Genomic DNA, 16,511 nt, shown 5'->3' on the forward strand with positions numbered 1-16,511 from the left:
GTTTGTCCTGGTGACCAGTGGCTTATCAACTCAAATTAGATCTGCTATTTGACTTGGCAAGGTATCCATATAGGCTGCCAAATCTCAAGAGATGTTCATACAGCAAGAGTATATGTGAGGATATGTGATCCTTTCAAGTGGAATACATGAATCCGACACAGGGCTATTGTAAGAAACTTCTTTTGGAAGTTTCTCAAATGTGCCCTAATGGATGTAAAGTTCCCTAACAAACAGTTCTCATCCTTACATAGAAATCCTTTCAAGCTAAAGGAGTATTTGATCTTTTAAAAGTCTTCATGAGGAAATAGTTTCTGTTATTGATCTCAGGGTTTACGCAGCTGGGTTTCTCATTGTGTGACTAACTATGGAAACTCAAAGCTCATCTTTGGCTCGGGGACAAAACTGAAAGTTGAATCAAGTAAGTTATTTTATTAATTTGCAGGAAATGATGGTTGACGTAACGTAACTCTCTACACAACAGTTTCAGCTGTGTGTTTGTTTCATTTCTAAATGATGACATTGTTGTTTACGCATGTCTTTAATATTTGAGTTAGTGATACTGTGTAAATCTAAATTACTTTTAGCCAATGAAGTTAATTAAAAATAAACATAGGTGTCTATTTGAAAACTTTAAAAGCCGCTGAGAAGCTGAGTAGGGAAAACTAAACTGCTGTTAATGACTTAACAGGCTTTTCAGGGCTGTGTACCCAAGAAACTCCATGAGTGTTTCATGTACAACAAAGTAAAAAGGCATACAAATTAGGGCTACACGATATGAGTAAAATATGTGATAATTTTGTTGAATATCTTGATAACAATATAGCGATAAATAAACAGATTTCTGCTGCTTCCAGTATTCTGCAAAAACACAACAAACTGCTGGTTGAGTTTAAAACAAATGAAATCAAATCATTGATAACTTTCTTTTACTGAACAAATTGAACACCGAATTGAATATAAACGGTAGCACTAAAATGAATGACAGTTACATTTTAAAGTGCAGTTTTCTGCTGATATTTACTTTCAACTAACACAAAAAATCTCTGAGTGTCTTCTGCGATGTGTTTATTGCGCCAGTTGATATCGCGATAATGATAAAGAAACAACATACTGTGCATCCTTAGAGCAATTAGTGTCCAAAGGTCATCATTAAAAACAGCATTAATCAGCGTTAAACAGCGGTCATCAAAAACCAGACTTTCCCCGTCAACCCCTTGGTTTCTTTGCTAAATAACGTAAGTGACCAAAAAAGGTTCAACAATGAAAGACGATCCCTGGCTCTTATCATTAAAGTCACCTGTGGAAAACACAGGATTGACATCATTGACCTCAGGGTTTACGTAGTTGTGTTTGTTATTGTGTGACTGGAAATTCAAATGCAAAGCTCATCTTTGGTTCTGGCACCAAACTTATAGTTGGATCAGGTACGTTGTCTTCATTTGTAAGAAATAATGGTTGATTTAATATAACTCAGCTTTTTATACAGTTTATGAAATGTTCACGAGCAACTTCCTAATAAATTTCAGCCCGCCTAGTTGTGCGCCAAACTAATAAGATGGAAAACTTGTTTTTCAAACTGCAATTATACATGACACTCAAAGCATAATTGGGCAGATTTGGCAACATTGAAACTCAGAAATTCCCCCAAAACCAGAGAGGTTGAATATTCAGGCTGTGAAACAGGTTGTTTTGCTTGATTCGCTAAACTCTATGATGACTAAGGAACTTTTTGGCTGACATTTTTAGGGATTTATGTCGACCAAACTGTAAGTGAGGAGACTATATGAGACATGTAACAATACAGTCAAAGATATTTGATGTTTCTCTTAAATAAAAGCAATACATTAAAAATGTGATTCTCAATTTCCAGTGTGGCAAAAAAAGACAAAAATGTCAAACAAGCGAGAAAAACATCTTTAAAAGTGATAAAAACCTTCTTTAAAGGAGTCAAAAACGCAGACCAAACTGTAAGAGAAAAGACTATATGAGACATGCAACAATCCACTCAAAGTTTGACTTTTTGATTAAATAAAATGTCTGGCCCTGGACGTGATTCTTATTGTCCAGCGTGGCCCTTCGAGAAGTTTAGTTTGACAGCGCTGTAATATTCAATTTTTAAAATATCTCTTATGTCCAACAGGAATGTGTTTTTACTTCTGACTTGTTTTGATATAAGTAGAGTAGCTTCATGAGGAAATGACCTCAGGGTTTATGTATTTGGGTTTAGTATTGTGTGACTGGCTTTTCAAATGACAAACTCGTCTTCGGTTCTGGCACAAAACTAACGGTTGAATCAAGTAAGTTACTTAATTTTTTTGTAACAAATGTTGGAACTAATGTTACGCTCTAAATTTAGCATTTATCTCTTAAATGTCCAACAAACATTAACCTTTAGTTCAGACAAAAACATAGTTGTTTTCTTTCTGAAATTGACATTTCTGTACAGACATTTGTGATAGATATCAAATATTTCGGTCATATGTTTTGAATCTGAATCCTTAAGCTTTCCTAATAAGAAACTCTTCTTTTTATTAAACTCTTTTCACATGTAGTGAAATATTCTTTTTATTTTTCCACAAAAGCGATGAAAAGCATCCAAAGGAAGTGCAAAAGTGTCAAAAAAAATGTTTAAAAAGCATCAAAGTGCCTTAAGCTTCATGTGTCAAGAAAAGTGTACTCGAATTATCAAGAGTCCAAAGTAATCAAATAACCGATTTCGTTTTAAGAAGTTTGCTAAATGAGCAACTTAGTATGAGAGACTTTTAAATAATATGTAATAATAAATGTTTTTACTCTAGCTACACAGAACATTTCTGTTTTTGATTACGGGACAAAGTTCTGGTAATGAGCTGCCAGACATTTCTCTGTGATCTTACAGATTTCTTTCTTAGAGTAGCTGTCGGTGTTTCTGTAGTTGTTGCTGTCACTGTGTGACTGGATCTGGAGGTTATAAGATCTTCTTCGGTTCTGGCACTAAACTGACAGTAGATTCCCGTAAGTTTGTTTTATTCATATCATCACCTGAAGATTAATGGTGTATCTGCTCTCTTATTCTGCAGCTCCTTTAACTTAGTTTGTACATTTTTGTCAAACTATCTTTCAGAAGAGTTTGACTCTCGTTTGTACACTATGAATAATAACGTTATCAAATGTATTCCCTAAACGTCTTCACATGTCATGTTAAACATGTTAATATCCTAAGTCTAATGAGGTAAAAATGCAATTTTCTGTGAGAGAAAGCTCACAAAGCTGTGAAAGCTGTGCAGTCTTTTAAACATGAGGCCCCAGGTGTTTTTGCTGAGTCTGTTTCCAGTGTGTGAATGATGGAGTTAAGCTCTTCTTCAGCATTGGAACGACTCTCCTTGTAGAAACAAGTAAGAAAAAACATAAATTATAATAACATTTAACCCTCTGAGGACGAACGACGTCTTAGCAATGAAAACGCGATACCCTACTTTGTGAACCTAAAGACTTTGGTAAACTAATTTCAAGCAGCGAAACAATTCGTACAACAAATGATAAGTTGAGGCTTGTTTTCAAAAAGAGATTTAAGGGATTCCAAAAAGCCAACATCAACGTTTCAGATTTAGCGTCAAATTATCTCTCTACACATTGCTCTAGAAAAAATGTGGGGGTCACTTTACGGAGAGCTGAATTTGTTTCTGAACATTTTTGTATGAAACACACAGTGATAAGTTATATGCAAATACCTTAAAAAGGTAAATTTAAGAAGATCTGTGAAAGACCTCAGAGGGTTAAAAGAACAACAAGTCAACACATGAAAATTACTGTAAAGTGTGACTGCTAAGAGTTAAACCAACAAAAAGGAATAACCCAACAACTAAAATATCCTCAGGTGGTGACATAATAATGATGACAACAATCATATATATTTTAGATATCCAATGCATTCTCATGAACGGGTTTGCACGATATACTTTTGCTCGAACATTTATTGATGAACTAAGGTTTTGGTCTCTCTGAATCTGAGCTCTGACGTTCTAAAAAAATTAAGAAAAATTGCCACAGACAGAAAACACCCTATGTTTTTATATTTCATAGATGTATACTCCTCTAAAAGCCCTTCTTTATCAGCGGTAAATGTAGGTTTTGATAAATTGTAGACTTTAAAACCAGCCAAATCGAGGTTTAGATTTTGTTCATCCTGTTGTAGTTGTGTGAATCTCGCAGGAGCAAAACTTCTCTTTGGCAGCGGAACGACTCTGTTTGTACAAACCAGTAAGAAAAATACCTTCTTTAAGATGTTCTGAAGAGTAAACTTCTCTGTACTAATGCAAATGTTTTATCTCGTGAACCATACGGCTACCCAGATATGGAAAAAGTCATAATCACGATTATTTTGGTCAATTTTGAGATCAGGATTATTTAACGTGATTCCTTGTTGACTTTTAGAAAGATGTTGTATTTATTGAAGTTAAAAAAAAAAAAAAGTGACCTTTATCTTTCGTGAGATATGGTAATAACAATGTTTCCAAGTTGCAAAGAAACTCACATTGAGAAAAACACAGTATCTAACTTGCAAAGATACATTTAATAGCTGGCTGACTAGAGGTTTTTCAGGCAAATGTTTGTTTCTTTTACTGTTGTTTTCTGTTTCTGTTCTAATAATAAGGGGCCGAAATTATGTGAAATTGCATTTTCTTAAGGGAGAACCCCTAACTGCACCAAAGTTTTCCACAAAGCTAGGCAAAACACTGCTGTAAACCAAAAGAATCTATCATCTTCTGATTGAAAATTACATGTAATTAGAATAACACCTAAGAGAGAATGCACTTTTCATATCTGATTATTGATAACTCATAGGAACACAAAGCTCAAGTTTTTGTCTCGTAGCTGAGAACTGTGTGACTGACTCTGGAATTAGAAAACTCTACTTTGGAAGAGGAACCAAATTAGTTATCGAACCCAGTGAGTCAAATCTCATTTATTTATCTTTAACTTTTAGCAAAGATTGTTCCCTTCACTGCGATGTCATACCACAATCAACAAAATCATGTTAATCTTGTGGATTGTTTTCACTAAAACTCTCAAATTTACATGTTTCAAAACTGCGATATTAATTCATTTAGTCACTACATTTAAAATTAGTATCTGTACAGTATCTGGCATGAAATTCAAAGAGGATAAACCGTTTCAATGTACCGTTTATAAGCTCAGTTTTCCTGCTGTTGTTCCTTGTTTCCCACAAAACTTATTTTAGTTGTGTACCGTCATAATTTGCAGTACATCAGAATGATGCGGGACAAACTGCTTTTTAAAATATATATAATCATCAGCATACAACGTCTCCAAAGTTTTTATCAGATACTTCTGAAGCAAAACCACAAATGTACAAAAAGAAAATACATAAATAAACTTGTAGTTGTGAAGTATAAGAGTTTGTAAAGGAGGTTCTGAGTTATCGATCAGCCTTCCTGAACTGTGTGACTGCGAGCAGTTACCAAAAACTCCAGTTTGGATCAGGAATAAAACTCTTCGTCCATGGCAGTGAGTAAAATCAGTTTTTGTTCACTTACATTACATGTCATTTAGCTCACGTTTTCATCCAAATCGACTTACGGTTGCTATATGTGCTATATGTGCTATATATCAGAGGTCACACGCCTCTGGAGCAACTAGGGGTTAAGCATCTTGCTCAGGGAACCTTGGTTGATGTATCAGAATGGGAATTGAACCCAGATCTCCCTCACCAAAGGCATGTGTCATATCCACTGTGCCTTCCTCTAATATCTATATATACTTTCACTGTGCCACTTTGTTGTAAGTAACCTCAGATGGGACATGAACCCACAATCCCTGGTTTAGGAGGCCATATAAATAAATAAAGTACTTATAAAAACAGAAACATACTTTTAAATATTGTTATGAGAACAAGATGTTATATCACAGGAATAAATTAGGTTATTATTTCATATTTTGTGGGAAAATACAATACAAATATGTTGATTTACTTTGGGAATACTCATGTAATGTAAAAAACTGTGCAGTTGTGAAGTCTGTGAAACAAAACTTTTTATGAGATACGACTTCAGCCAAACCCCAAATGTAGAACAAGATATTATATAAAAAACATGTAGTTGTGAAGTATAAGAGTTTGTAAAGGAGGTCCTGAGTTTTCGATCAGCCTTCCTTAACTGTGTGACTACGAGCGGTTATGAAAAACTCCAGTTTGGATCAGGAATAAAACTCTTCGTCCATGGCAGTGAGTTAAATCAGTTTTTGTTCTTTAAATCTTATTAGAACAATAAGTTTTATCTTTGGAGGAACCTTTTATGAAGCTTTTAGTTTATTGTCTTGTAGAAAAATACAATAAAAATGATTTCCAACGGGTTCATCAACACTTATTATATGTGAACATTAACAAATATACAGGGTCATTGATTACACAAAACGCTTACATTTTCAAATTTGAACATGACAAAAGATGACCTTTCACTTTCAAACATAACCAACAAATCTACAATTCCTCATGAAAAATCATGTAAATGATAGGAATCATGATTCTTTTTGTATTCATTTTTACATGGAAATTATGAATTTAGCCACTCAGTGAGTTTATGCAACGGGCATTTTATGCCTCTATTTGTTTGCGTTAGTCTGATGATGATGATGAAAATGAAGAGTTTTAGCACTAAATGTAAATGATTTCATTCACTTTTCACCTTAATGTAACTGAAACGTTTAAAGGCAGTTGTAAACGTTTCAAATGAAGGTATTTTGTTCCTCAGTGTATTTGCGCTGAAGTGTGACACTGTGTGAATTACGCAGCCGACAAACTGATTTTTGGATCTGGCACAAAGCTGACAGTTCACACCAGTAAGTCTCTTCATACACTAAATTTAAACTTATATCTGAAACTAATCACTGTGGTAAGACTACTACAAGTAGTACAAGTACAAGTTATAAAATGTTCAATGCGTAGGGGAAACTGGGGTTGGTTGTCACATGTTTTACTCTTGTAAGAATAGCACATAATTAAAACAGCTTTTAATAGTCATTCCTACATTAAATGAAAGCTTAAGGTATTGCCTTGAAATTGGTGTCCTTTTTATTTCCACAACTTATTGTACCAAGAAGTAATTAACCATCAAAGATGCTCTGAAACACTGTGACAACCAAACAAAATATTGCCTCACAGTAATGTTTCACATGTGTTCCACAAAATGGCCGGTGCACAATGAGCAGGATGACAGGACAGCTGTTTAATTTGACATAAATGGTAGCTAGTGTAGCTGTAATAAGCAGCGAGACTACCAGCCCCGTTCTCCTATACTGATATTTGTTCTTAGATTCAACCTAAGGAAGTTTCTCAACAGTAATATTCCTGTTAAGTTTAAATGATCATAATTGTCAAATCTATGACTCCAGTTGCCGTTAATGCTGAAGCCATTTGATTTTTACATAATAATTATTACATTAAAATGAAATAAACCAGCTTTAAAAATGTTTAAACATTAAGCCTTTAGAGGCGCAGAGGTTTTTGAGCCAAGTTAATGCACAGTGTGAATGACGCTGCACGCAAGCTCATCTTCGGGGAAGGAACTAAACTCTTCGTACAATCCAGTAAGAATGAAACAAAAACATTATTTTATTTTTTGTTACTAATACAGATACTGAAAGAAAAAAAAAACTTTCTTTCAATAGTAATTATCTAAAGCAAGATATAAAGGGCTTTACAGAGTGACATAAAAGAACTCAAACTGCAGGACAAAAGAGAAATTCTTCACAAAAAAGGGCAGCAACAATGAAAAACACTTTATTACAGTTATTACAACATTGACACAGAAATCAAGTGAAAGGCATTTAAAAAGAATGGTTTCTAAAGAGGAGTTAAGACTGAAAGATTATTTGCTTTATTATAAAAAAAACAGTTTACTTTTAAAGTTTAGTGTATTCCTCTTAAATCACTCGTTAATAATTACAATCCCAAAACCTCCAATTTGAGCGAAAAAGAGATTTTACTTTAAACTGTTTTTACATACATTATTTCACATTCTGACTGATTAAAACTAATTTTGCATGTTGTTCTCACAAATTGAATATCTTATTGCTCTATGGGAAAATAAAATGCTAATATAGTTTTCATATTTAAATAAAAACAGTAAATAAACATTACGTTCTGATTTTTGTATTATTATTATCTGACTTGAGCTGTAAACTAATTATTCTACAGCTCAGCTGTTGCTCAGTCAACAGTAAATATTTCCATAGAAATCTTTCATGTAGAAAATATGTAACAAGTGTATATTATTAATTGTCTAAAGAGGTCTCAAAAATCGCTTAGCGAGTTTATGTGATGGAGGATGTTGTTGTGTGAATGACGGGACTCGAAGGCTTATGTTCGGACAAGGAACTGAGCTGAAAATACAAAACAGTAAGATTTTAAGTTCATTTAACAGAAAATAACCGAGTCAATGGGTGATAACTTCCTAATTAACAATTTACAATAGTCCAACACAACTTTATTAATATGAAAGATATTCAACAACAAAAACTGCTCTACAGGTTTTATTGTTAAAGTATCAGCAGTGAATATTGCTGCAGGTATTAGCATTGATTTGTTCAGTACATTGAGAGAAATTACAGTTTTGTTTATTGATAAGTTCCCAACGATCATGGGAAATAGGATATGGGATGACATTAGCGAAAGCTGTCAAATCAAGTCAAAGATTTGTTGTAATAAATAACAAAATCCTGTATTTTCCAAAAAAAATATTCTGTTATAAAGTGTTCTAGGTTGTGTCACACTAAAGTCCAATTTAACTCCAATTAATGTTCATGAGTGAATCATCATTTACAGGGGTTTAAATTAATACCCACCAACCCGCCAAATGTGGGTAAAACTTTACTTTGGCGTTTGGTATCATTACGAGCTACGCTGAAACGGAGAAGATGAACGGAACAGCGCAAAACAAACCAGGGAAGCTGAAATTAAAGTAAAGTTAGGAAAAAAACAAACACACATTTGGCTAGTGGAAAGTCTGATTGGCTGGTAACTTTAAGAATCTACTAGCCATGTTGGCTGGTGATTAAAGAAGTTAATTCAAAGCCCTGATCATTTATGAGAACTGTAGACATCTGGATATTAAATGATCTCAGTCATGACTGCGATATGAATGATTGAGACAGTAAAGTAAGAACTGGACAGTATCGTAGTTGTTGTTAAAGCTCTCTGTGATGTGTGACTCAGACCGGAGTCCAAAAGATCTTGTTTGGATCAGGAATTCATCTTTCAATTGAAACAAGTGAGTCCGCTTTCCGTTCATTAAACAGCTAATTAGTCACTTTAAGGTTGCTTTAAATGGTTAAATTGTCAGTTTTTGGAAAGATGTTAGACATTAAAATACACAAAATATTTTAAAAAGTTGTGTTGCAAAAATAAATATGAATCTTGATATAAATCAGAATAGGTATGATGTGTAGATATGTTGAATTTATTAGGAAAAGTGTCGACAGATGTTTCATATCATGAAGGTTCTCTGGTGGTTTTTGAATGATGCTAGTTTACTGTGTGAATACTAACAACTATAAACTAACGTTTGGATCGGGAATCAAAGTTATTGTATCGACACGTAAGTGCATTTAGAATATATATTTGTATCAAGTTGTTCATTCAGAATCATGGTTATTCATAATTATCATTAATATTTCTTTAGGTACACATTCCTGTAGTAAGTAAACATTTTCAAACTTGTACTTTTAATGTTTTAAGTTTAGAAGAAATTCTGAATAATAGTGGAATATTAGTGTGCATGTAAACATAGTTATGGATGAAAACAAAAATAATCGCTGTAACGTAAATCTCAGTTACTGATATTCTGTTTACGATATATCATTATATCTATATATTACATTCTAACACACAGGAAGACAAAAATGTTAAATACTAATAACACACATGGGCGTAAAATAAGCATACAAATTCTCAAGAGCAATTTTTAAATAATTAAAATTAATTAAAATTTTAATTTTAAAAGGGGACACAAATAATTGGTACATGTGTAGCATGTACTACTTAAGGGGTCCGCTGTTTCAACCTAAAGCACAATCTTTTATTCTAAACTTAACTGTAGAAAGTTACCTGTTTTCGTCTAAACTCAACTGTAACGGCCTTGTTTGTATTGTGTTACTACTCACACAATTATACAAGTATATATCATTATGTTACAATACTTAGTGTGGTTTTTAATGATATTTTTTGGGGGGGAACAACCCTGCGATTTCCGCCTATGATAACAGATGACTCAGTTATTTGTAAAAGTACAAAAGTAAAAGTGCTGCGAAGGTTTTTGTAACGGGTTTAGTTCCTGTGTGAATAACAATGACTTCAAAATCTTATTTGGATCTGGAATCAGAGTGTTTGTATCTTCAAGTAAGTGTGATCTGTGTTCACAGATCTATGCATTATTTAAAACTTAAACAGACAACATGAAACATAACGCAGCTGAAAACCTAATTTGAGAATGTACTGTTGTTGCGGAATCACCTAACTGTTATAAATATCATTCTTACAAACGTCAGCACAACTTCATTCAGTGCTTTGTGTGCAATACATGGTCATGTTAGTTAGTAGTGTTAAAACATTAATTTCCAAAATGACTGCAACAATGCTCTTACCCTTTTAACCGCTGATTTTGATTTGTACCAGAATTATTCCTTTCATTAGTTCCGTGCTTTACTTCTATGACAAGAAATATATCTGACTATGTAGATTCATTCAAACACTTAAACAACAGTTTAAATATTATTATGAAAGAAAAGGTAAAAGTATTTTTTAACTGTACGCTCAGTGAGTTTTTGCTGCCAGACAAATCTTTGTGTGAACGACAACATCAGGATTAAATTTGGATCTGGAATTAAAGTTGTTATTCTGACGAGTAAGTGTAAGACTATATTTTAGTTGTGACTGAACGCATATTTCCTAATACTAATAACAACAAGATGTTGTATTTTAAAATGCATCCTTAACATTACAGCACAATAGATATATAGTATATATTTTATAATTTATTGCCATTTAATCTAATCAAGATAAACAATTCAGACAGTTTCTCATTACAAATCAAAAGCTATTTTAATCTGAAATTTAGATGTAAGAACCACTACAAACTAAACACAGCTGTAAAACAACAATGTGACATATGAGGGCATATTAGGGCCATTGTAGGTAAAAAAATAAATAAATAAATCACCATATAAAGACCATATAAAAATATAAAGAACAGACTAATTTCTAATTTGGATGAAGTGATAGCTTTTGTGCGTCAGGAACCAAATCCTTTATAAAAACACTTGTTTTTTATGTTCAACAAAATGTACCTGATAGTGTCATCAACAAACTGAAAGATGTTAAGGCAACTGTTAACTGATTTCATGCTGTGAATATGAAATATTAACTTTAGACACATAACGTTAGCAGTACTTCATCAGCAGCATAATTTCGCTAGCCTTCGATTGGTTTCTCATGAGCGTGAGATACTTTCTTTTTAAAGTAGGCCTATCTTCAAAAAGAAAGTATCTTGTGTCCCCATGTCCCTTTAGTGGCTCAGTACCTCCTACAATGGCCCGAAGTGACACAACTCCGAGTCAGTGAATTCATATTTAGTGCTGGAACAAAACCAGCTGTTGAAAAAAGTGAGTTATCAAATATAATTAACAGAAACAAAACAAAACTACCAAAAGCCATCTTGGTTCATCTTTCCACTGTTCCAACAATCACCACTCTGGTTTGGTTGAAATAAACCCTTAATTCACCCATTTACATGTGGAGATATGCTGGCTCTATACACGCTAAAAGTCCTGATTATTTACATGGAGTCTGGTGGAGTTTAGTGATGGTGATTTCGGGGCTGTTTCATGTTAAACTAAAAGGATCTTACTCTTTAACTAAAAGGTCTATCTCTGTAGGGATCCTTTCCATAATGTTGTCAGACACTTAGAATAACAATCTGAGTCTGTCAGCGGCAGAGAGTTTGCAACTTTTTAGAGTGTGTTTCAATCACAGTGTGTCTGTGAGTGACGATTGCTCTTGTTTCTTCATCTGTTTAATCATAATCACACACGTCAAACAAAGCGAGCCAAAAACTCTCCTGAACTGGATACTCAGCTACGTTAGTGATGTTTGAGCATTATTCCTGTGTGTTTATGAGTTATCCTTTTGTGTTTTTCAGATGAGGATATCAAGCCGTCCATCTACAAACTGTCAGGGACAGATACCACGGCATGCCTGGCCACTGGGTTCAGCAGACACAACGAAACAACAGACCCTACACAAGCATATTCGGATATTTTCAATAAAACGGCACCGGCAGTCAGGATATCAGGCGACTCGCTGTACAACCAGGTGGCCATTTTACCTCCAGTGGATGAAAATCAATGTGGTAAGTGTGAAACAGTCTGATTAAAGCATTTTTATCATAAAAGTACAGAATCAGGCTTTCAACTGGTTATGGAAAATAACCCAAGTGGAAAAGAGTAAATTAAAAACTGTATTGGAAAATACTTCCTTCTATTGGCGTTCTGAAACTGGTTTGGCTATAAGTGCACTTTACGAGTTTGACTGCTGAAGACTGATAATTATCACTGTCATAACTAATAATCACTTTTTTTTGTCTGATATCTTTCAGTGGAAAGTACAGTTGACTCATGTTACGACGGTCTGAAACCAGGTTTGTATTTAATCTGACTGAACAGCTTTAAAACTAGTTAAAAAAATGAACTCTGTCCAGTTTTAATCTTTGCGATGATGTTGTGTCTGCAGATCCGAAGGTGAACTATGTGACTCTGATCGTCCTTGGCCTCAGGCTGCTCTTCCTCAAGACCATCGCCTTCAACGTCCTGTTGACTCTGCGGCTGTGGATCAGTCAGTGTGAGTACAAAACTACATCGAGTGTTTCTGATCAACACAGTCTCGGTCCCAGTGCGCCATGAAGCGACGCTCGGTCAGGTGCCTTCGGTGTTTGTTAGTGACGCAAAGAGTCTCCTCTAACGACTCAGTCATACGCAACGGGGCTTTCAACTAATTCACGCTTGGTCGGGACTTGGCGACACTTTTTGACGCTCTGGGTCGGGACGTACTTTTAACTGACATACGGCACAAGAAAAGGACATGATCCCCGGTCTCCTGTGGGAAAGTCCTGTATTGATTGACCCATCCACCCCCCCCAACCTGCCTCCTTGTGCGGATTTTTGGTCTTTAATGCTACTCCCTACTGTTGTCTCTCTACATACTACTCTCTACTGCTGTCTCTCTACATACTACTCTCTACTGCTGTCTCTCTACATACTACTCTCTACTGTTGTCTCTCTACATACTACTCTCTACTGTTGTCTCTCTACATACTACTCTCTACTGTTGTCTCTCTACATACTACTCTCTACTGTTGTCTCTCTACATACTACTCTCTACTGCTGTCTCTCTAAATACTACTCTCTACTGTTGTCTCTCTACATACTACTCTCTACTGCTGTCTCTCTACATACTACTCTCTACTGTTGTCTCTCTACATACTACTCTCTACTGTTGTCTCTCTACATACTACTCTCTACTGCTGTCTCTCTACATACTACTCTCTACTGCTGTCTCTCTACATACTACTCTCTACTGTTGTCTCTCTACATACTACTCTTTACATACTACTCTCTACTGCTGTCTCTCTACATACTACTCTCTACGGTTGTCTCTCTACATACTACTCTCTACTGTTGTCTCTCTGCATACTACTCTCTACTGTTGTCTCTCTACATACTACTCTCTACTGCTGTCTCTCTACATACTACTCTCTACTGCTGTCTCTCTACATACTACTCTCTACTGTTGTCTCTCTACATACTACTCTCTACTGCTGTCTCTCTACATACTACTCTCTACTGCTGTCTCTCTACATACTACTCTCTACTGCTGTCTCTCTACATACTACTCTAATGTAGTCTCTCTACATACTACTCTACTGTAGTCTCTCTACATACTACTCTACTGTAGTCTCTCTACATACTACTCTACTGTAGTCTCTCTACATACTACTCTCTACTGTAGTCTCTCTACATACTACTCTACTGCTGTCTCTCTACATACTACTCTCTACTGCTGTCTCTCTACATACTACTCTCTACTGCTGTCTCTCTACATACTACTCTCTACTGCTGTCTCTCTACATACTACTCTAATGTAGTCTCTCTACATACTACTCTACTGTAGTCTCTCTACATACTACTCTACTGTAGTCTCTCTACATACTACTCTACTGCTGTCTCTCTACATACTACTCTACTGTAGTCTCTCTACATACTACTCTACTGCTGTCTCTCTACATACTACTCTACTGCTGTCTCTCTACATACTACTCTACTGTAGTCTCTCTACATACTACTCTACTGCTGTCTCTCTACATACTACTCTACTGCTGTCTCTCTACATACTACTCTACTGCTGTCTCTCTACATACTACTCTACTGCTGTCTCTCTACATACTACTCTACTGCTGTCTCTCTACATACTACTCTACTGCTGTCTCTCTACATACTACTCTACTGTAGTCTCTCTAAATACTACTCAACTAACGTGAAGTTTAGTGCCGCTACCAAAGATTTTGACTTGTTCACAGTCACACAGTCTGAAGCTGCAGTGCACAAACTTCACTGACTTTAGATTTTCGATCTGTAAGTTGTTTTAGTTGTTTGGGGTGTTTTGATGGGAAGAAGTGTTGATTTATGGTTTGGTCTGTTAATAAGCTAGCAGAGAGCTAAATAACAGGCGTTTTATCCGGGTGGAACTACTTTGAAGTCATTTTTAAGGGGTATCGATGGGTGAATAGACTTGCGTACTGGCCGATATAACACCAGCATTTAAGGCGGTATTGGAGGCTTCTCTGATACTGGTATCGGCATCAGAACAACTTTAATGTCACGTACAATTTGCAGGTCAGATAACTGAGTCAAACTTCAGAGATGTAAACTGAAGACATCTGTCGTCTGTAGAGCTCCGTCTGTGTCTCTGGATGTATTGAAGCTGTTTCAGGTCACATTAATTAAAAACGGTTTCATGTTTTATTTTGTAGAAACTCTGCAGACCTTCAGCAGAAAAAGATGACGGATTCACACAACGACTTCCTGATCAAGTGAATGAAACGTGGCTCAGCTTCATCGCCGTCTCATCCTCTCTTTCGTGTTTAATAACTTGTGTAAATCACATCAGCTGTTGATCTGTTTACGACAGCTTCCTGTAAAACATGTCCTCTTCATTCCTGTCTGTGAGTGATGTTGCTTTCTGTCCTGCTGATGTAAATATCACATTTTCTTTTGATTTAACAGACTGATTGTTTTGCTTTTTTATAAATCTGTTCGGTGTGATATTTCCTGTGTGATGCTGTTAAAATAAAGACAGTTAAGAAAACAACAGACTGAATGACTGCTGTGTTTTAATTCATACTTCCTGTTTTAACCAGTCTCGTATAAAGAACTTGAAAGCAATACTTGAGTATAAGTACAAGTATCTTACCAGAAAATTACTTTGGTCAAAGTTAACCCTCATGTTGTCCTGGGGTCAAATTAGTTTTTGTTTATATCAGAAATATGGGAGGTCGAGAAATAAGCGTCAAAAATGTCGAACAAGGCGACTAAACGGAAGTAAGCATCAAAAACTAAACTCGATAAAACGTTGACAAAGGGACATAGACATGAAAATGTTGGAAAAAAATTAAATCTTTTTTGTTGTTGAAAAAAGCCACAAAACATTGAAATAGGGTCGACAAATGTTTTTTTTTTTTCATGGTCGAGGGAAAGACAACACAAGGGTTAAAGTCACCTTTTAGAATATCACTTGAGTAAACGTTTTAAAGTATCTGATATTTACTGAAGGCTACTAAAGCATCTAAAGTAATTTTCTGATATTGGGGAGACCCCCCAGGAAACACCATCAGTTTTCAATTTTGAGTTTTTGGGCTATTTTACTTTTCTCAACTTTTCTTTCAGACTGTTGGGGGAAAAAAAACATCCACAATACACATTTAGGCATTTATTTTACTACACTTTGTTTATTTGCACCTGCAAACTTCTCCTAAATTCCGCAAAAGTTAGCATTAGATAATGCCTCATTTGCATATTTCAACATACTATTTCAGAAAACCTTTAAAACAATAATATATATGGTAATGCAAGTAATTAGCTGGGGAAGTTTCATGTTGATATCTGTTAGTTATTTTTACACTATTCACCTGTAATGTCTGATATTTTATAATCTAAATATTGAAGTTTTCTCAAAATGAGTTTTTCTCAGACTCTGAGTCAGAAATCTACACTTCAGCAGCACTTACATACACCAAACTTTCCAGTTTCACTCCTATCTACAGTATATTCTGAAGGTTTTTACAGAGGGGTTTGTTCAGATATCATTCACAGCCTGAGTTATGTAACATTTTATACCTAAAAACGTGGCGAAAATAGATTTTTTTATGGCTGTTACACCATACACATCTACACCATATTCTGATTTT

At 35.1% G+C, this 16,511-nt stretch overlaps 1 gene segment (V, D, J or C); it reads left to right on the forward strand.

Moving 5' to 3' along the window:
* LOC114566094 (T cell receptor alpha constant-like) overlaps window positions 1–15,419 on the forward strand; it is a 62,255-nt gene extending 46,836 nt beyond the window's left edge. The window contains 4 exon segments of the C gene segment in view: window positions 12,192–12,401; window positions 12,648–12,689; window positions 12,782–12,889; window positions 15,078–15,419. Of these exon segments, the coding sequence occupies window positions 12,192–12,401; window positions 12,648–12,689; window positions 12,782–12,889; window positions 15,078–15,079 (362 nt within the window).
* Window positions 15,420–16,511: the final 1,092 nt, after the last annotated feature.

The sequence above is a fragment of the Perca flavescens genome, chromosome 12, assembly GCF_004354835.1.
Source record: "Perca flavescens isolate YP-PL-M2 chromosome 12, PFLA_1.0, whole genome shotgun sequence".
NCBI lineage: Eukaryota > Metazoa > Chordata > Actinopteri > Perciformes > Percidae > Perca > Perca flavescens.